This window comes from Ailuropoda melanoleuca, unplaced genomic scaffold (assembly GCF_002007445.2).
Source record: "Ailuropoda melanoleuca isolate Jingjing unplaced genomic scaffold, ASM200744v2 unplaced-scaffold7480, whole genome shotgun sequence".
In the NCBI taxonomy this organism is placed as follows: domain Eukaryota; kingdom Metazoa; phylum Chordata; class Mammalia; order Carnivora; family Ursidae; genus Ailuropoda; species Ailuropoda melanoleuca.
In genome coordinates this window covers 1-23,761 of record NW_023250281.1, presented here as the reverse complement: position 1 = coordinate 23,761, position 23,761 = coordinate 1, and the positions used below count along the sequence as shown (strand labels likewise).

The 23,761-nt window shown below is 34.4% G+C and overlaps 1 protein-coding gene across 1 annotated transcript; it reads left to right on the top strand.

Moving 5' to 3' along the window:
• Nucleotides 1-16,461: 16,461 nt before the first annotated feature.
• On the top strand, nt 16,462-17,403 carry LOC100476087 (olfactory receptor 2AJ1-like). Its single transcript, XM_011234379.2, is given in 1 exon segment — nt 16,462-17,403. A coding segment is annotated over 1 exon segment (942 nt).
• The last annotated feature ends 6,358 nt before the right edge of the window (nt 17,404-23,761 follow it).

Below are 23,761 nucleotides of genomic sequence, written 5' to 3'. Positions count from 1 at the left end.
CAATGAGATATTGCCTTACACTTGTCAGAATGTCTAGTATCAAAAAGAGAAGAAATAACAATTTGGTGAGAATGTGGAAAAGACAGAACAAATGTGCATAGAAATGTAAATTGGTGCAGCCACCAAGAAAATACTGTGAGGTTCCTTAAAAAAATTAACAATGGGGGCGCCTGGGTGGCACAGCGGTTAAGCGTCTGCCTTTGGCTCAGGGCGTGATCCTGGCGTTATGGGATCGAGCCCCACATCAGGCTCCTCTGCTATGAGCCTGCTTCTTCCTCTCCCACTCCCCCTGCTTGTGTTCCCTCTCTCGCTGGCTGTCTCTGTCTCTGTCAAATAAATACATAAAATCTTTAAAAAAAAATTAACAATGGAGGTACCATATGATCTAGGAATTTCACTGCTGGTATTTATACACAGGAAACAAAATACTAATTTGAAAAGATACATGCACCCCTATATTCATTGTGCCATTATTTACAATAGTTAATATGGAACAATTTAAGTGTCCATCAACAGATGAATGGATAAAGAAAATGTGACACACACACAGGCACGCATAAATGCACACAGACACATACAATGAAATGCTGTTCAGAAATAAAGAATGAAAACTTGCCATTTAAAACAACATGTATGAATATTGACTTTATTATGCCAAGTGAATAAATTGGACAAAGAAAGACAAATAATGCACGATTTCAATTATATGAACCAAAAACAAACAAACAAACAAACAACAAAAACCCAAAAAACCAAAACCCAGACTCATAGATACAGAGAACAGTTTGCTGGTTGTGTGGGATGAGGTGGTTAAGGGAGATAGGCAAAGTGGTGAGGGATCAAGAAGTTCAAATTTCAAGTTATAAATAAATAAGTCAGAGAAATATAATATACATCATAGGGGATACAGTTAGTAATATCATATTAACTTTGTCAGGTAATAGGTGGTACTTAGACTTATTGTGGTGACCATTTTGCCATGCATTCAAATGTCAAATTACTCTGTTGTACACCCAAAACTGATATAATATTATATGTCAATTATACACATTTAAAAAGGCAAAAGAAGAAAATATGATGATCTAATGTACAGCAGGGACTCTAGTTAAAATCATTGTATTGTGTAGTTGAAATCTGTCAAAGGTACAACTTAGGTGTTCACACACACACAGGATTACAATGTGAGGTGATGAATGAGAAAATTAGTTTGATCGTGGTAATCATTTCACAACATTTATTTATATCAAATTATCATACTGTAAAACTTAAATACATAAAATTTTTATCTGTCACTTATTTTATAAGATAGCTTGTGAAATAGAGAAAATATGGTTAAAAGCAATACATGATGATAGGGTAGAAGACCAAAACTTTAGAAAATAGAAGTAAAATATAAGAAAGGAATTCTTAAAAATTCACTATTAATGTTTCTTCTAGTTTTCAGGACCAGAAAAAGAAAATATATACGTATATATATATATGCATATATACATATATATTTTTGCATCACTGTAACCTTTATGGAGATTGATAAATGATAAGTGCATGATGATCAATTGAACTGAATAATCTGGAAGATATAATAATAATAATAATATCTCAAGATTAGTAGAAGGAAAAAATAACAAATATCTGAGAGGAAATACTTGAATAAGAGACTTAAAGTATAACAGAAACGATTAATTAAACTGTGAGTTCTTTTTAAATATATGTAAAATATATAGCTTTAGCTAGATAAAATCAGAGAAAAAGAAAGATAGGCCGGTGATGGGTAGTAAGGAGGGCACGTATTGCATGGTGCACTGGGTGTTGTACGCAACTAATGAATCATGGAACTTTAGATGAAAAACCAGGGATGTACTGGATGGTGACTAACATAATATAACAAAAAATATTACTATAATAAAAAATAAAATAAAATAAAATAAAGAAAAAAAAACTCAAATGAAGAGAATCAGATATGAAAGAAGAGACATACAGACAGGAAGATGGAAGGGGTGCAGGAGGATCCTAGGTTCACCTTATCCTATGAACACAATTAGATAACTATCAAATCATCATAAATACCCTAGAAATTGACCTGAAGGCTGTCAGAACAAATTTCACTACTAAAGGGAAAGAAGGGGCCATTGTGAAGAAGGTAATAAGTGCTGACATGTGCTTTAGGGGAAAAACATATCTTGCAGGTTGCAGAAGAAGAGAGCAAAAGAAAGGAGAACATAGTGGAACACACAAAGAGAACGTTTCCCCATAACCACTGTCTTGGAAAACAAGAGGGATTGAATTTTGTGATTCTTGCAACTAGTGGGGCTTAAGGCCTGGAGTTTTAAAGTTCAGTGGGCTTGATTGGGATAAAGCACAGATGGCAATTCAGTACTCTCGGAGAGAAGGCAAAAAATCACCTAGGGGGCCTACAGCATAGAAAAAGTGATCTGAAGAGCACTGGGACACATAGTAGGGAGATTATTTGCTTTTTGTGGAATATGCCTCTGTGAGGCAGCAACAACAGAGAAACCTCTTTTAGAACAGGATCTGGCCAGAACCATTTGCTTGTACCTCAGACTAAACATATAGCCACATTCAGGAAGCAGCATACACTAGCTGCCTAACTTGCTTATACTAAGCTCCAACCCCCTGCATTCCATTGGGTCTGCTTCAAAGTCAGGCTTATCTCAGTTCCAGTGAGGCAGAACACTCACCCAGAAGACCAGCACAGACCTCTCTCCGCACCATATCTTCCAATCAGAGAGTTTTGCAGGGCATCAGTTTAGGTGGAGGGGGTGGCACTTCTCATTTTACAATCAGACCAAACCACACCCAGCTAAAACAACACATTCAGGCAAGGGACCAAACAGGATTCACAGTGAGTAAGAGAACCCTCTGCAGATGACTGGCCTGAATGATAGAGCAGCCAGAACACAACAGCAGAGTGCACAGGACACTCAGTGGAGGAACTCCCTGAAGCACCAGGCCCTGCGCATTTCAAGACCACTCCTTCATAAAGCCATTACTTTCAGGAGCATGAGACAAAAGTATTTTCTAACACAGAGAAGAAGGCACAGATAAAGATAGAGAAATGAAAAGGCAGAAATGTATCCTAAATGAAAGAACACATAAGGATAAGATCAGAGATCTAAGAGAAACAGATGTAAGTAACATGCCTGATGGAGAATTTAAAGATACTCACTGGGCTTTTGAAAATAATGGAAGACATTAGTGAGACCTTTACCACAGATATAGAACAGTAAAAAAAGTGTCAATCTGAGATGAAAAATGCAATAAAATAGATTAGAAACAAGCTTGATGCAATGAAAAGCAGGCTGGAAGAAGCAGAAGAATAAATTAATCAATTAGAAGAGTAAGTAATGGAAAGCAATGAAACTGAACAAAAGAGAGAAAGAAGAATTGTTCAACACATGAATAGACAGGAAACTCAGTAACTCCACCAAATGTAATAAAATTTGTATTATAGGAGTCCCAGAAGAAAAAGAGAGAGAAAACGGGGCAGAAAATTTATTTGAGGAAGTAATAGCTGAAAACTTCCTTAATGTGGGAAAGGAAACAGACATCCTGTTCTAGGAGGCATCAAGAACTCCCATCAAAATCAACAAAACATAGTATAATTAAGACATATTGTAATTAAATTTGCAAAATGTAGTGATAAACAACAACAACAACAAAATCTTAAAAGCAGCAAGACAAAAGAAGTCATTAACTCACCAAGGAAGACCCATAAGGCTAGCTGAAGATTTTCAACAGAAACTTGGCAAGCCAAAGTGGAATGATATAGTCAAACTGCTGAATGGGAAAATCCTGCAGTGAAGAATACTGTACACATGAAGGCTGTCATTCAGACTAGAAGGAGAAATAAAGAGCTTCCCAAAGGAAAAATAAAGGAGTTCCTGACCACTCAACCAACCCTGCAAGAAATAGTAAAGGGGACTCCGAGTGGAAAGGAGAGACTGAAAGGGACAAAGACAAGAATAGATCATAGAAAGCCTCCAGAAAAAAAGGCCAAAAAGAGTAATGAGGTAATGAAATGGCAATGAATGCATATCTATCAATAATTACTTTAAGTGGATAAAGACACTAATCAAAAGACAAGTTGTCAGAATGGATTAAAAAAAAGAAAGGAGAAAAGTAAAACAAACAAACAAGATCCATGCATATGCTGACTGCAAGAGACTAATTTTAGACCCAAAGACAAATGCAGATTGAAAATGAAGGGATAGAGAAATACTATTCAAGCAACAGGATATCAAAAGATAGCCAAAGTTTTAACACTGATATTGGACAAATAGAAAGTAAAACAAAGAATGTAACCAGAGGTAAAGGGCACTATACCTTAATAAAGGGGACAATCAAACAGAAGGCCTAACAATTGTAAATATTTATGCACTCAACATGTGAGCACCCAAATATATAAAACACAATAAAAAACATAAGGAACTAATTTAATAATAACAAAATAATAGTAGGGATGGTAGAACCTCACATCAATGGAGAGATCACTTAAACAGAAAATCAACAAGAGGCAAATGGCTTTGAATGACACGCTTTACCAGATGAAAGTAACAGATAAATTTAGAACATTCCCTCCTAAAACAGCAGAACACACACACATTCTTTTCAAGTACACATGGAATATTCTCCAGAATGGAACACATTTTAGGTTACAATACAGGCCTTAACAAATGCATAAAGATTGAAATCATGCCATGTAACTTTTCTGAACAGAATACTATGAAACTTGAAATCAACCACAATTTGGAAACACGACAAATACACAGAGGTTAAACAACATAGTACTAAACAATGAATGAGCAAACCAGAAAATGAAAGTAAAAATAAAAATTACATGGAATCAAATGAAAATGAAGAAAAGTCACCCAAAACCTTTGCGATGTAGCAAAAGCTGTCCTAAAAAAGGAAGTATATAGCAATATAAGTCTATCTCAAGAAGCAAGAAAAAAATTCAAGTAAATAATCTAACCTTACACTTATTTTTTTTATTATAATAGTACTTTTTATATTATGTTAGTCACCATACAGTACATCCCTGGTTTCCGATGTAAAGTTCGATGATTCACTATTTGCGTATAACACCCAGTGCACCATGCAATGCGTGCCCTTCTTACTACCCATCACCAGCCTATCCCATTCCCCCACCTCCTCCCCTCTTGAAGCCCTCAGTTTGTTTCTCAGAGTCCATAGTCTCTCGTGCTTCATTCCTCCTTCTCATTATCCCCCTTTCTTTATCCCTTTCTTCTCCTACTGATCTTCTGAGTTGTTATGATCCATAGATGAGAGAAACCATATGATAATTGTCTTTCTCTGCTTGACTTATTCACTTAGCATTATCTCCTCCAGTGCCATCCATGTTGCAGCAAATGTTGAGAAATTGTTCTTTTTGATAGCTGAGTAATATTCCATTGTATATATGGATCACAGCTTCTTAATGCAGTCATCTGTTGAAGGGCATCTCGGCTCCTTCCACGATTTAGCTATTGTTGTNAATCCAGTCATCTGTTGAAGGGCATCTCGGCTCCTTCCATGATTTGGCTATTGTGGACAATGCAGCTATTGAACATTGGGGTGCATATGGCCCTTCTCTTCACTACGTCTGTATCTTTGGGGTAATTACCCAGTAGTGCAATGGCTGGATCATAGGGTAGCTCAATATTTAACTTTTTAAGGGACCTCCACACTGTTACAGAGTGGCTGTACCAACTTTCATTCCCACCAACGATGTAGGAGGGATCCCCTTTCTCCACATTCTCTCCAACAATTGTTGTTTCTTGCCCTGTCAATTTTTGTCATTGTAACTGGCGTAAGGTGGTATCTCAGTGTGGTTTTGATTTGAATTTCCCTGATGGCTAATGATTTTGAACATTTTTAAGGGACCTCCACACTGTTACAGAGTGGCTGTACCAACTTTCATTCCCACCAACGATGTAGGAGGGATCCCCTTTCTCCACTTCTTGTGTATTGAGTTTGAGAATTTCTTTGTAGATCTTGGATACCAGTCTTTTATCTGTAGTGTCATTTGCAAATATATAACCTTACACTTAAAGGAACTAGAAAAAGAACAAAAAGATTCTAAAGAGAACAGATAGAAGGAAATAAAAGATTGGGGCACAAATAAATGATACAGAAAGTAGAAAGCAAAAGAACAGATCAATGAAATGAGGAGCCAGTTCTCTGAAAAAAATAAAATAAAATTGATAAAGTGCTAGCCTGACTTATCCAGAAGAAAAGAGAAAGGATTCAAAGAGAATCACAAATTTAAGAGGAGAATAACAACCAATACCACAATAATAAAAATAATTTTAAGACAATATAATGTAAAACCATATCTCAACAAACCTGGAAGCAATGGATAAATTCCTGGAAACATAAAAGCTACCAAAACTGAAATAGGACGAAATAGAAAGCTTGAACAGACTAATAACCAGCAAAGAAATTGAATCTGTAATTAGAAAATTCCCCCAAAAATAAAAGTCCAGGACCAGGTGGCTACACAGGAGATTGCTACCAAACATTTAAACAAGAGTTAATATCTATTATTCTCAAACTATTGCAAAATATTGAAAAGGAAGGGAAATTCTAATTTATTTTATGAGGGCAGCATGACCTTGATACCAAAACCAGGCAAATATTCCTACAAACCAATATGCCTGAGGAACAAGGATGCACAAATTCTGGATAAAATAGTAGCAAACGGAATCTAAAAATATTAAAAGAATTCACCACGATCAAGTGGGATTTATTCTTGGGTTGAAATACTGTATGGTGACTAACATAACATAATAAAAAATTATTATAAAAAAAGAAAAAAAGAAAATGTGGTTCAGTATTTGGAAGTCAAATAGCATGAAACACTACATTAATAAAGGAAAAGATAACCACCAAATGATCATTTCAATAGATACAGAGAAAGCAGTTGACAAGGTACAACATCCATTCATGATAAAAACCCTCAATAAAGTAGATTTAGAAGGAACATACCTCAACATAAAAAAGACCTTATATGAAAAATCCACAGCTAATATCCTCAAAGCAGAAAAACAGAACTTTTCCTCTATGGTCAGGAAAAAGAAAGATATGTCCATTCTCACCATGAATTAACAGTACTGGAAGTCAGAGCCATAATAATCAGACAACAAAAGGATATAAGCATCCAAATTGGCAAGGAAGAAGTAAAACTCTTACTATTTGCAGATGACATGATACTCTATATAGAAACCCCAAAAGGCTCCAGCAAAATAATACTAGAACTGATAAATTCAGTAAATTTTCAAGATACAAAATCAACTTACAGAAATATATTGCAACTCTATACAACAATAATAAGTAGCAGAAAGAGAAATAAAAGAATCAATCCCATTTACAATTGCACTCAAAACAGTAAGATACTAAGAGTAAATCTAAACGAATTAGTGAAAATCCTGTACTCTGAGAACTATGAAACACTGATGAAGTAATTCAAGATGACACAAGAAACAGAAAGTCATTCCATGCTCATGGAATGACTGAACAAACATTATTAAAATGTCTATACTCCCCAAAGCAATCTATATGATTAATGCAGTCCCTATCAAAATACCAATAGCATTTTTCACAGAGCTAAAACAAACAAACCTAAAATTTGTATCAGACCACAAAAGTCCCAAAGTATACAAAGAAACATGGAAAAAGTAAAGCAAAGCTGGAAAGAACATCAAATGGGAAAAAGGCAGTCCTTCTACAAATGGTGTTGGGAAAACCTGAAAGGAAGATGCAATAGAATGAAATTGGATCACTTTCTCACCCTATACACAAAGTAATCTCAAAGTAGATTAAAGGCATAAATGTGAGACCTGAAACCATATAAAACATCAGACAAAAGAGCACAGGCAATTTTTTTTTGACATTGTCCATAGCAGCATTTTTCTAGAACTTTCTTCTGAGGAGAGGATAAATGTAAAAGTAAACTAATAGTAGCAATACAAACAGACAAAAATCTTCCGCTCGGTGAAGGAAAAAATCAACAATCAACAAAATGAAAAGGCATCTTACTGAATAGGAGAAGATATTTGTAAATGACATATATGATAATGTGTGAAAATCCAAAATGTATAGAGAACACAACTCAACACCCCAAAATTCTAATAATCTAATTAAAAATAGTAGACATGAACAGACATTTCTCCAAAGAGGACATGCAGATGGCCAACTGAAACATGAAAACATCCTCAACATCACTACTCACCAGGGAAATGCAAATCTGTCAGAATGGCTAAAATAAAAAACACAAGAAACAATAGGTGTCAGCGAGGATACGGATGAAAAGGAATCCCTGTGCACTGTTAGTAGAATTGCAAAATGGTGCAACCACTGTGAAAAACAGTATGAAGTTCCTCAAAAAATTAAAAACATAACTACCATATAATCCAACAATCATACTACTGGGTGTTTGCCCCCAAAATACAAAAACACTGACTCAATGGGATAATGTACCCCTATGTTTATTGCAGCATTATTTATAATAACTAAACTATGGAAGCAGCCCAAGTGTCCATTGATAGATGAATAAAGAAGATATACACACATATATAACTGAATATATATACTGAAAGCATATATCCAGCCATAAAAAATAATTTTTCAGCCATAAATAAATAATGCAATTTCGTCATTTCCAAGAACATGGATGGAGCTAGAGTATTTTGCTAAGCGACATAAGTCAAAGACAAATAACATATATTTCACAAATATGTGGAATTTAATAAACAAAACAAATAAGCAAAAGAAAAAAAACTGAGACAAAACCAAGAAGCACTCTTAATTCTTGAGAACAAACAGGTGGCTACTGGAGGTGAGTTGGGTTAAGGAGTGCACTTCAGATGAGCACTAGGTGATGTATGGAAGTGTTGCATCACTATGCTGTACAACTGACACTAATATAACACTGTGTGTCAATTATACTACCTCATTAATGTGTAGCTGGCATGATAATTATGTGTAAGACCACTAAATTAACCGTATACTTTGTTACATTTACTTTTTTTTTTTTCTTAAGGATTCTATTTATTTGAGAGAGTGCATGAGCAGGGGAAAAGCAGAAGAAGAGGGACAAACAGATTCCATGCTGAGCATGGAGCCTGATTGGGGCTGAGCCCATGACCCTGAGATCATGACCTGGGCTGAAATCAAGAGTCAGAAGCTCAACCTACTAAGCCACCCAGGTGCCCCTCGTTACTTTTACTTTCATGTTAATTTTTTGGTAATCATTTAATTGACTTATGAACCCAGCGGGAATATAAATAAGTGTAATTGCTTACATAAAACAATTCCATCTTTTTATCTGCCTCTCTGTAGTAGGTGGTCTGTGTGACAAGAAGGTTCATTCATTGACTCCACAAACACCCAGGAGACTCTCAGTGTTGCAGTAAGTGAGGTCAGCCTAGTGGGCTTCTCTAAAGCTGGTATCTAATGTAAGAGGCAGGCCATATACAGTTCCTTTAGCAGACAGTGTGCTTTTAGGGCTTGAAGAATGGGAATAAAATATACTAAGAATAGAGGGTATAATGGGGAAGGGTTCAGAAAGGCAGGATTTTTTTTTCTTTAACAAGTGTTTCATCTCATTCTATTTAATCAATCTAAAATAGACTATCTCCATTCTCTCTTTGACAGGATTTTTTCTGCTCTACCCTGAGGAATGTCTGTATGACTCAGTGCCTCCACCCCTCTCCACACAAACAATTTCCTCATGTTCCCTTCATTTCTCTCCCTAGCTGTGCTCTGTGGACATGACAGCCCATGTCACCTATCGAAGGGTGGCTATTTTGTCCTCCAGAAACTACAGAACATAGGACTCCTACATGGTACGTGTCTTTCCTGCATTTTCCTGGTGCTTCCAAACCATTTATCTCACTTATACTTGCAAACTCTCATCTGCTTTGAAGTAAATGTCTGGATTGGGACATCACACCATGCCTCTCAGTCATTCTGGAAGTGACATTGAAACAGACCCCCAAATGGTATGAGCAATGGCTAGGCACCAGTGAGGAGTGGCTTGTTGGTAGCCTCTGGGGAACCAGTGAGCCCAGCGTCTTAGATCTGAAATAATTCATCAACAAGGTTTTGTCTTGGGTAGCATGAAATTGATAATGTTTAATGAAGTGAGAGAAGAGGGCCCTTGGGAGACATTAGGGGCCAGGTAAGGAAGAGATGAGTAGGTCACAGTCAGGGTGCAGAGACAAACATAAACTCAGACAGTGCAGCTCTAGATGAAACAGGATGCTGTGACAGAACTGTCCAGTTCCACACAAGAAAGAGAAGCAAGGAAGAATGGTCTGAAGAGAGCAAGGAAGTCTCGATAGAAGGATATTTTTACATGAAACTCTAGATACTGGAAGACTTCAAAGATGTTAGAAATGGTGGGGAAGACTGTTTATGTGGAAGAAAGGATATGGGTGTGGCAAAGATGCAAAAAAGACAATGTCATGTAAATATAAATAATTTCAACGGAAATGGGAACTAGAGATAGATTTTATGCTGTTGCTTGTTTGTTTGACTGTTTGATTGGTTATTTTATTATTCCATAATATAAATGGAATGGAATGTGCATACAGTGTAACCTAGCAGATTATCTGCATGCTCAAAACAGTGTTCCAGACTGTTGTGTCTAGACTAGACAAAAAGCATATTCATAAGGGGATAAATTGGAGGCAGACATTCACTTGAATTATCTTTACAATATTATAATTCTTTGAAATTCTATGTCATAAAAGGATGTGATATGCATTTAATAAAACACACTAGAATTATCCTAGATCCATTATCCCAAAAATGTATGACCCAATGGGAATGTTAAGGAGAGAAGAGCATATCACAGGGCAACCTCTTGCCTTTTCCCTTTCCAAATTATTCTTTTAAAAATTTGGTGAGTTATTTTTCATTAATATTCACACATTATCATGATGAGTAAATTGCCTGGTAGCTCAAAGGTTTTTGCTCCTAAATTCCTGGGTTTTATTTCCTGTACAGCTTTCCCAGAAAGAATGCAGGACCACACATCATCACATGTAGGTTTAACTCACAGGACAAAGGAGTGAGAAGAGTGTGTGTTTTCAGTCTCAAAATTACCTTCCATTGCCATTGTCTGAAATTTACTTCAATGGCCTCTCTCTTCTGACTTCAAGAAGAGCTGCGAAGTATGTGATCATATGTGGATGGTACTGAACCCATACAGATGTAGACATTCTACTGACAGAGGATAGAATAGTCACCATGACAACACATGGAATGTAACACTATGAGGAGGAATAACCCAAGGGATGCAATTATGTAGGGAGAGTAGGTAGGAGGTGGTGATTTTTATATGGAAGAATGCAGAGATAAAGTAAAGTTGGGATTTTCTTTTCTTTCTTTGATTTCTGGCTTGGGCTATTGTAAATGGTGGCACCTGCTTCAGGGGACTTTGGCAGTTTGTTGGGCATGATGAATTTGGTATCACTGTGAGAGAACACTTGCAGAACTCCCTTAAACTGGCATGGCAAAAACAACAAATAGATATAAGATGGCCATGCAATGATTCATTGGTGTATGATTTGGTGTCCTGAAAATTCAAAAGGACAAAAAAAAGTTAATTATAATGCCAAATAGCTAGTATAGAATGAAATTGTGAGTGGCTCAGCTGATTGATTTCATAAAAGGAGCATTGCTTAGCTCTCTCAGACATGCCTGAATGTGTGTGTATATGGGTGGGAAGCAAACCACACATCGTCATTCAACATACTTCATTTCCATTTTTGCCAGAAAGCCTCATGGACCAATTTTGCCAGGCAGTGAGTACATGATATATTTCTCATTCACATCATTGAATTGTATTTCTGTAGTCAGTTATATACTTTCATATCCTGAATACAACTCTCTCTTTCTAGAATACAGTTGTTCAAATGTTAACATAAAATATAAAGAAATAACTATAACAACAACAATAATAAAATAATTATAAAAAATGCTAATATGGTAATTTTGGAAACAATAAAATAAACAGTGATAATAATTGTCCCTGTATAACTAATAAGTGCTAAACTCTGTTCTGTGTGTGTTCAATGTGTGTACACAAGTATGTGCATGTATGTACCTGGGTGTATGTGTGCATGTGTGTTATATAATGTCTTATCTCATTTATTCTTCAAAACTTTGAGTCAAGTACTGTTATTGTCCTGATTTCATAAAAATTCATTTCAGATAAAATTTTATGTCTGAACGATGTGCTACATTATAAAGAGACATAATATAAAATATTTCAAAGTTACTGTATTTGCATTTATTTTTCTCATTTTTCTCTTCAAATCATGGAAATTTTTAGCTTATATTGCTACTTTCTTAATATAAGTAGTTGGGTCAGTAGCATACCCATTCCTAGGCAAACTCATATTTTCATACATTTATGATATGCATTTTCCATGTCAACTCCTTTAAATAAACAATGATTTTTTTCCATCCATATTTAGGGAAACCCATTATCAGACCTCTGCCTCTTCTATGAAATTCCATTACAGTGAATTATCAGCAATGACCACTTAACTGAAATAAATTGCACACCAACCATGTAAGTCCGGTATGTGAAGACAGTGCATATAATTGCTATATCAATTTGGTCATTGATATCATAGAATTATGATTATTATATTAGAATACATCCACAAATAAAAGCAGTGTTATCTTTTAGTATAAAATATAAGTGTGTAAATTAGACTTAATATTCCCAGGATTTCTATATCAAATACTTTTCAAAATAAATGTTAGGAAGAAATGATCTTTTATTTTTGTCTTTTTTCTTACAATCAAAACTTTCATATAAAGATGTACTGTAGGAGCATACAAATAATTGAATAAATGTGCAGTCATACAGATATTATTGAATAACTTCCTTATGTTTAAATATAAATTCCCTTCTTGTTAAATTTAAAGAAATATTCTGAATATTATTCATATACTGAGAGATTTTGGCAGAAAGATGAAAAGAATATTTTTGAAACTGGTTAAGTTAAATTAATGCATGCATAATGCAGTTTGAAAATCTTGATATGTGTATAATAGTAAAAATTGTTTGAGTGTACCACATTCACTGGGTAGAGTATTTAGGCCTTTCTTTTACATGGGAGGAAAGTTTGGGATATAGCTAAAGCCATGGTATCTAATGATGACAGCATCTTCTGTAATTAGTTTCCAAACTTCTAGAGGATAGGATGGTGTAAGCTGACTGTTACATCTCTTTACTTATATTTAGCATTATTAGACAGATAATATTTTATGTCAGGTAGAGAGAAAGAGACTATAATTTTATAAGAGTAGCACAGATTTGGAAGAGTTTACAGGATATGTAACATTTGTCTTCCCACTTTTTAATACAGTGTTAGGAAGCTCCCAGAACATACCTTTTTGGATTCAAGACCAGATTTCATTCAACATCCTGGATAGCATAGAAGGTATCATTTTATCTATCATTCTAGCATCATGGGAGGATACTTCAGATGCCAGTAAGGCAAAAATACATAAAATATCATTGTAGGAGGTTGCCTGGGTGGCTTAGTTGGTTAAGCATCAGACTCTTGATCTCAGCTCAGATCTTCAATTCAGAGTTATGAATTCAAGCTCTGTTTTGGGCTCCACGCTGCATGTGGAAAATATCTTTAAAAAAAAAAGGTGGTTGTAGAAACTTCAGGTGTCCCATGTAAGTGGAAAGAAGTTAATAGAACAAAGAAGATGAAGTGGTTAGTGAATATATTATGGAGTGCTTCTAATATCTGAAGATAAAATATAGATATTCTTGTGGAGGCAGCACAAACTCTTTAAAAATGTAAATATAATTGATGTACTGTGGTACACTTTTATTTTTTTTTAATTTTTTTTAAAGATTTTATTTATTTATTCGACAGAGATGGAGACAGCCAGCGAGAGAGGGAACACAAGCAGGGGTAGTGGGAGAGAAAGTGGCAGGCTCATAGCAGAGGAGCCTGATGTGGGGCTCAATCCCGAAACGCCGGGATCACGCTCTGAGCCAAAGGCAGAAGCTTAACTGCTGTGCCACCCAGGTCCCCCTGTGGAAAACTTTTAATATCAGAGTCCATATTCAAAAATTCATTTAGCAATCATTCACTGAGAACATACAATAGACCAGGGATTGCTAAGTGATGGGGACCTGTAGAAAATAGATATTACACCTATTTACTTTCTATCTTTTTTTTTAAAGATTTATTTATTTTAGAGAAAGAGAGAATGGGGGGGGGAGTAGAGCAAGAGAGAATCTTAAGCAGACTTTGTGCTGAATGCAGAGCCTTACCTAGGCCTCCATCCCATGACCCTGATATCACAACCTGAGCCAAAACGAAGAGTTGGGCCTTTAACCAACTGTGCTCCCCAGTTGCCCCCATACTTCTCAACACTAAAATTGAGAATGGATTTTTCAGTGAGAATGAGTGTAACAAAGGAAATCATTAATGGAAAAAGGAAAACCAGAATGACAAAATTATGGGAAAAAGTGAGGAAAAGTCAACAACTTTGTATAGTGATATATTTAATTTGAGTTGTCAGTAATATTCATAAATTTATTTTTTTCATAGATTTTAGAGATTTATTTATGATCCACCAATTCGTGGGAGGCATCACTGCCCTTAAATATCAATCTATGTCCCAACCAATATTTACTGAGTCGTAGGTCAAACCAGTCAAACCAGCAAGAACTTCTTAAACATGCATATATCTGCAACTTCATTCAAAGGTTAATATTTTAATATACATAACCATATAGCAAAACAGTATTCACATTCCAGGCCATTAAAATAAAATGTAGAGGTTTATTTCATAATGAAGAATCTCAATACTCACTAAAACAGAAAAATTCAAATTAATCATATTTAATCAGGGGCATATTTGTACACTTGCTTCCCCAAAGGGAAAACCAAAACACATTTTATTCAAAATTATGAATAGTTCTTTTTGTATATTTAAAGATTTTGTTTTTAAGTGATTTCTACACCCAATATATTGCTTGAACTTACAACCCCGAGATCAAGAGTTGCATGCTTTAATTACTGAGTGTGGCAGGTGTCACAAACTTATGAATAGTTCTAAAGATGACAAATAAATTGTTTTATATGTTATTTCTTTTTCATGATTTGTGTCAGTTTTTCCCTAAATTGTACAACTATATCTGTGTGTGTTAGTATATATGCATGTATATCTATTTATTGAAGGATAGACCATACATGTTGAATTTGTGCACATAATAGTAAAGGGAACAGTTAAGTAACCACTATCACATCTAAACAATATCATTATTTAGGAAACAATCTAATTCCCTATATAAAGAATTAATGAAATATAATTCAATTTTGAGAAGTTAATAAAACTGGACTAATTAAAATATATTCTTATTTTAAGTGAATAAAATTTTTATTTTTTACATTACAGTATGTTATCTCAAATTACAAATACAGATTAAGCCAGTTATTATAGCATCTCATTACTTATTATTTTGTTTACTTATAATTTTAGAAAGATTTATAATTTTAAAAAGATATATAAATAATACATTTTATTTACTTTAAGGTTATCCAAACAAAAACTGATACAGAAAATTGAGTTCCATATTCTGTTCATTTATTCATGTATTTATAATATATTATTGAGCAACTACTGTGTACCAGGCATTGTTCAGCCACTCAGCTTATACAGAGAGCAAAATAATGATTTCACATTAGGAAATTTAAGTTCTGGTGGTTTAGAATGACAATAAACAATAAATATAGTTCATAAGTTTATTTAATATGTACTAGATGAAAACTGATTTGCAAAATACATCAAAGGACAGCACAATTGAACACTAAATCAAGACTAACGATGTACTATATGATGTACTCTATGTTGGCTAATTGCACATAATAAAAAATAGTAAAAGAAGAGTATAACTACATTTTAAAAAAAAAGGACAGCACAGTAAGAAATAGGCAAATTAGGGTGTGCAGGGGGAGATACTGAGATTTTAAGTCCACTGTTCAAGGGTAAGTCTCATTTAAAAGGTGATATTTGACAAAAGACTGAACTCAATTTAAGAATATGAAATTAATTGAATTTAAATTAAAAAATTCAATTAAAAATTAAAGGCAATAAAATTAAAAAATTAAAAGGCAAAAAAAGAGAAACGAATATGCAATTAAGATTCTGAGACTACATAGAGCGAACAGCTTACTCAGTGTAGCAAATATCATCAGTTGATTCAAACAAATAAGTGGCCATGTTGGTAAAACAAGGCCACTTCCAAAGCTGGTTGAGAGTCTATTGATTTTAACTGCAAAATATGCATCACTCTCATTTTACTATGCTTCTAAATGTAAGTGTTTTAGATTTACACTACTGCATTTTAGCTCTATTCTTTTCTATTTTAGGAATAAAAGAGTGAAATTCATGATGGGACATGAGAATCACAGTTTCACCAGTGATTTCATTCTTTTAGGACTCTTTTCTTCTTCTCAATCAAGTCTCATTTTCTTCTTTATCTTCATCATTTTTATTATGACGGTAACAGAAAACACAGTCATGATCCTCCTTATCCTCAGGGACTCAAGACCCCATACTCCAATGTATTTCCTGCTCAGCCATCTGTCTTTCATGGGCATCTTGCATATTTCCAACAGCGTTCCCAAGATGGTCACTGACTTTCTGTCAGGCAGCAGAACTATTTCATTTGCAGGTTGTGGCTTCCAGATATTTCTATCCCTCACGCTCCTGGGTGGTGAGTGCCTTCTCCTGGCAGCAAAGTCTTATGATCGCTATGTAGCCATCTGTCATCCACTGCACTATCCCATTCTTATGAATGACTACGTCCGTGTTCTCATGGCTGGAGGGTCCTGGCTTGTTTGGACTGTCAACTCCATAGTCCACACAGCTTATTCACTCCACTTTCCCTTCTGCGGCTCAAGAGCCATTGATCACTTTTTCTGTGAAGTCCCTGCCATCTCGAAGTTGTCCTGTGTGGACACAACACTCTATGAATGAGGAGTTTATGTTAGTGGCTTAATTTTTCTGCTTATCCCTGTCTCCGTAATCTTTGCTTCTTATGTCCAAATTCTCCTTACTGTCCTACAAATGAAATCATCAGAGGCACGGAAAAAGTCATTTTCTACCTGTTCCTTCCACATGATTGTGGTCACAATGTACTATGGGCCTTTTATTTTCACATACATGAGACCCAAATCATACCACACCCCTGGTCAGGACAAATATTTGGCAATATTCTATACCATCCTCACACCCACACTGAACCCCATCATCTACAGCTTTAGGAATAAAGATGTTTTGGAGGCAATGAAACATATGCTCAAAAGTAACTTTCTCTATCAAAAATAGTAATGAAAATGCTTGAAGCATCTGTTTTCTATATTAATATTCAATACTTAAAAGTTAATCAATTATTCATATTTCAGGAAAGAAAATCAAAGTTTCTCTCCATCAGCTGTGGAAAGAAGTGTGTATTTCCAAAACCCTGATAATAATAAAGTTTCACAGGTATTTGTTTTATAAACAACAAAATGTTTTACAACAAAAATGTATCACCCCCTTCCACTAAAATTCTAAGAGATTATAAAAATTGCCTTTTATAATACAATCACATATGAGATCTATCTATCCATATAACTTCTGTATTTTATGAAACAGTAAAATTATAATTATAATGTTGCAACCTTATCAAAAATTCACAAGAAAAATTTATAGGCAAATGGATGCAGGTGTTCAAAAGGTAAAAATTCTAGTTATAAGATACATAAATTAAAAATAAGTAAGTGCTGCAATGTAATGAACAGCATGGTGACTATAGTTAGCAATGTTCTATTGTAAATAAGAAAGTGGCTAAGAGTGTAGATTTGAGAAGTTTTCACCAGAAGAACATGAATTGTAATTATGTGTGGTGGTAGATGATAACTGTAACTGTTGGGATAATCATTTTACAATATGTACATATTTCAAATTATTATGCACTACATCTAAGAAAAGTACAATTATATCACTTATATCTCAGTAAAATATCTCAAAAATAAACAATGCATTTTATTACTTAATAAATATTCAGTGTATATTATATTATTAAATATGAATTTTAATTGAATGGATCATGTAATACATTTAATATATTCTATGTATTAAATGTTATTTAGTTAATGATATTACTAAGAATAACATTTATTAAAAGCTTTTAATAAATAGCATTCAATTTCCTTTAATATGCACTCTAAATAGTGAAAACACTTCATTTTGAAATCCACAATCCCTATTTTCTTGCACAATGATGGAAGCAAGTATTGCATGTAAGAATCTCCACACATCAATTTCATCCTTGTCCTAGTGCCCCTGGATCTTTTTACATTGTTATTTGTCTACTCGGATTCTCTCTCTCTCTCTCTCTCTCTCTTTTTTTTTCTTGATTTGGTCTTTGTAGGTTCTGTGTTGATATATACTTGTCCATTTCTTCTAGGTTATCCAATTTGCCGTCATATAATTATTTATGGTACTTTCATGATCCTTTGCATTTGTATGGTATCATTGTAAATTCCCTGCTTCTATTTCTGATTTTATTTATGTAAGTCCTATCTATTTTTTTTCTTAGTTAAGGTTTATCAACTTTTTTAATCTTTTCTAAACCTAACACTTAGTTTTATAGAACTATTTTATTTTTCTACTATTTATTTTTGTTCTGATACATTACCCCCTTCCTTTTTTGAACTTGTGGCTCATTTTGTTTTTCACTTTCCAGTTCCCTCAGTTGTGAAGTTTGGTTGTTGTTTGAGATCTTTCTTTTGAATTAATGTAGATATTTGCTGCTGAGAAACATCCCTCTTAAAGCTACTTTTGCAGCTTCCCACAGGTATTGATCCTTTTGCTTCCATTTTGTTTATTTCAGTTTTATTTTTTTCTTTCTCCTTTTGGACTTCTTCTTTCATCTATTGGTTGTTCAGGATTGTGCTGTTTAATTTTTACATACCTGTAAAATTTCCAGCTTTACTTGTGTTATTGATTTCTAGTTTCATGCCATTGCGGTCAAAAAAGTCATTGGTTATGACTTCAATCTTATTTAATATGTTAGGATTTTTCATCAATATAGAATCTATCCTTCATAATATTCCTTGTGTTCTTGACAAAAATATTTTTCTGCTTCTGTTGGATGGAATGCTTTGTATATTCCACTTGTGTCCATTTTGTCTAAAGAATTTTGTAAACCCAACAATTCCTTGTTGATTTTTTCTCTCAGTGATATTGTTCTAAGTGGGGTATTGAAGTACATTACTATCAGTGTATTATAATTTTTTTTTCTTTCAGCTTTTTTTCATTAATATATTAGATTCTTCTATGTTACATACATCTATATTTATCATTGTTATATCTTGTTGGGTTGACTTTTTTTGTCATTATATAATGCTCTCAGGGGTTTTTATTTGTTTGTTTTTTGTTTTTTTGTTTTTTACCATATTTGGCTTAAAATCTATCTTGTCTTTTACAAGTATAGTTATTTCTGTTCTCTTTTGGTTTTTGCTTCCATGGGATGTTTTTATTCTTTCCCTGTTATCCTAACTGTGCCTTTAAAGCTGAAGTTATTCTCTTGTAGGCAGCATAGAGCTGGGTTTTTTTTTTTAAGTTTTTTTTTATTATTTATTTATTCGATAGAGATAGAGACAGCCAGCGAGAGAGGGAACACAAGCAGGGGGAGCGGGAGAGGAAGAAGCAGGCTCATAGCGGAAGAGAATGATGTGGGGCTCGATCCCATAATGCCGGGATCATGCCCTGAGCCGAAGGCAGACGCTTAACTGCTGTGCCAACCAGGCGCCCCCTGTTTTTTTTTTTTTAATCTATACAGCCACTCTATGTCTTTTGATTAGATAATTTAACCAATTTATATTTAAAATAATTTTCAATACATAGGGACTTGCTAAGTCATGTTATTTTTGTTTGTATTTCCCATTTTTCTTCCTCTTCCTTTGCTGTCTATATTTGTAAAGTGATTGTTTTTAATAGGAGTATGCTTTGATTCCTTTTATTTTTTCTGAATTCAATGTACATTTTGCTCTTTGGTTATTGTACAACTTATATATAATATCTTATATATGTAACAGACTTTTTATGCAGAACACTTTTAACTTCAGTCACTTATGAAATGCAATTTGCAACATGAAATAAAGGAACAGTAAACTCATGAGGATTAAGATTATTCTTTTTTTTTAACAAGAAAAAAAAGTCAATCCCCAGCTGAACAGATCTGAAGATAATAGGAAAATCTATAAATTTGAATTCATAGATTTATGAATTTCCAAGTTAAAATTAAAAAACACAAAACACTATGTATTAAAGATAAGAGCTTTATTTTCTCTACTGGGGATATAGAAATATAGACAGAAGAGCCTACATTGATATGCAGAAGAGTGTCAGACTTCTGAAAAAAGTGTATTTATAGGTTGCCTGGACAGTCAAAATCATGATTTAATTAGAAAGAGCTTAGGGGCACCTGGGTGGCTCAGTTGGTTAAGCTTCTGTTTCGACTCAGGTCATGACCTCAGGATCCTGGGATCTGGTCCAACATCAAGTTCCCTGCTCAGTGGGGCACCTGCTTGTCCCTCTCCCTTTGCCCCTCACTCCTGATCATGCTCTCTCTATTGCTCTCTGCTTTCTGTCTTAAATAAATAAATAAAATCTGTAAAAAAATAATTAGCATGAGATTATAAGAAATACAGAGTTGAAAATGGAATTAGATAGTAAGATATTTTAAGAATAGCCCATAAATGAAAGTCACACAGAGGAGGTGTAAAGACTTATTGTTGTTATGGGAATTTGAGTTTCTCTGTGTGTTGTAGCAGGGAGTTACACTGTCCACTGAGCACATATGCAGGATACAGGATGCTGGATATGTTCTTTATATTCTATGATGGATCATCCAAGACAAAGCAGACATTTCTCTGTGGAGGACTTCCTCTGCTAGATGTAGAAGAAATAGAAGACTAATTAGATGAGATCATGTAACAGTGTTTTTTGTTTTTTGTTTTTTCTTATTCCCCTCACTTAGAGATTTCAGTCCAACCAGACTCTGGGCCACACCATTTATTTCAATTAAATGAAGTATGACATTTTACCCTGTATATGCCCACTTTTTTATTTACAAGTTCTTGTTTTTCTATATGTGAACTCCTGAAACAATATGCATTAACATAATTGAGTGATTCAAGTAAGTATTTTGGTGAAAGTTTGTATTGCCTGAATTTATGTTGTATCTGTCTATTCTGCCACTAAATTATTTGTGTTTCCCTTTGGAAAAAACAGCCAAAAAAAACACAAGAAAAGAAAGTTACTGTATATCAAAATTCATATTTCAATATGTGAAGAAGTCTAGGGTATCCTTCAATCTGAAAATAGGTAAAAATTAGGGGTGCCTGGTGGCTCAGTCGGTTAAGCATCCAACTCTTGATTTTCCCTCAGGTCATGATCTCAGGGTCCCGAGATCAAGCACTGGTCAGGCTCTGTGCTGGGCATAGAACCTGCTTAAGATTCTCTGTCTCCCTTTGCTTCTCCATCAAAAAACAACAACAATAGAAATAGGTAAAATTGAAAGAGAAACTCAGTCATTTTAAATTAGTGGTTATGGACTGTGTGATTATGCGGGAGTTACTATTAGTGCTAATATACATTAAAATAGTAACAAAAATATAATTTATTTACTTCTCTCTTCTATTAATTTAAATTATTATGAAAGCACTTATATTTTTTAAAAATGTTCTATTTATTTCTGATTGTATAAAATATCTTACTTTTAAACGTTTATTTAATCCATCAATGAATTTGGTGGAAAGAGAAATCACTTTGCATTTATTACTATCTAGATGGATTTTAAATATATTTTTCTAGCTTATTAAATATGTTTCTCTTTGTCAACTAAACAATGTTTACCATCATATATATATAAATTAATAATGTAAAATAAATGTAAAATATAATAAAATAATAAATAAAAATAATATAAAATAAAGAGAAATTTCTCTGTTGAGGACTTCCTCTGCTATAGGTAGAAGAAATTGGAGGCTAATTAAATGAAATCATGGAACACTTTTTTGTTGTTTTTTTTTTCTGTTTTTGTTTTTTTCCTCACTTAGAGAGTTCAGTCCAACTGGCCTCTGGGCCACACCATTTATTGAAATTAAATGAAGTTTGATTATTTTGCCCTCTATATGTCCACATTTTTACTTACAAGATCATGTTTTTCTATATGTGAACTCCTGAAACAATATGCATTAAGATAATGGAGTGATTCAAGTAAGGTGTTTTTTGTTTGGTTTGGTTTGGTTTGGTTTGGTCTGCACTACCAAAGACTTTTTTTTGTTTGGTTTTAGTGTTCTGCAGGAATTTATGTTTCTTTTTTTTTTTTAAGATTTTATTTATTTATTTGAGAGAGAGAGAATGAGAGAGAGAGAGCATGAAAGGGGGTAGGGTCAGTGGGAGAAGCAGACTTCCTGCTGGGCAGGGAGCCCGATGTGGGACTCCGTCCCAGGACTCCAGCATCAGGACAGGAGCCAAATGCAGTTGCTTAACCAACTGAACCACCTAGGATCCTATGTTTCATTTTACAAAATTTTAACTCCCATTGGAGTGATGCCATAGTTTTTATTTAATTTAAAATAATTATTGACTCCTCTCTTTCTCTAACATCTTACATCTCTTCACCAGCATACCTGTTGGCTTCACCTTTAAAACAGGTTCCATATTTGCCCACTTCTCAACAGCCCCCGCAGATCCTTGAGCTCAGCCACCATTGTGTCTTGCTTTGGTACCATGAAGAACTTTTAATTGCCCTCCCAATTTTCAATTTTCTATTTTCTGCTCTTCTAATTTGTTTTTTTTCTTTTTCTAGTATTTTATACCATGTTATGTTAGTCACCGTACACTACATCATTAGTTTTTAATGTAGTATTCCATGATTCATTGTTAGCATATATCACCCAGTGCTCCATACAATACATGCCCTCCTTATTACCCATTACTGGGCTAATCCACCCTCCTCCCCTCTGAAACCCTCACTTAGGTTCCGGTAGTCCCTAGTCTCTCAGGGTGTGACTCCCTCTCTGATTTCCCTCACTTCAGTTTTCCTTTTCTTCTCCTAATATCTTCCATGCTATTCCTTATTTTCCATGAATAAGTGAACCATATGATAATTGTCTTTCTCTGCTTGACTTATTTCACTTAGCATAACCTCCTCCAGTTCCATCCACATCAATGCAAATGGTGGGTATTCATCCTTTCTAATGGCTAATATTCCATTCTATATATGAACCATAACTTCTTTATCCATTTGTCTGTTGAAGGGCATCCCAGCTCCTTCCACAGTTTGGCTATTGTGGACATTACTGCTATGAACATTGGGGTGCATGTGCCCCTTATTTTCACTATCTGTATCTTTAGTATAAATATCCAGTAGTGATTGCTGGGTCATAGTGTAGCTTTATTTTTAACTTTTTGAGGAAATTTCACACTGTCTTCCAAAGTGGCAGTACCAACTTGCATTCCTACCAACAGTGTAATAGGGTTCCCCTTTCTCCTTTCCAACACTTGTTTCTTGCCTTGTCCATTCTTGCCATTCTAACTGGTGTAAAGTGGTATATCAAGTGGTTTTGATTTGAATTTCCCTGATGGCTAATGATGTTGAACATTTTTTCATGTGTCTGTTAGCCATTTG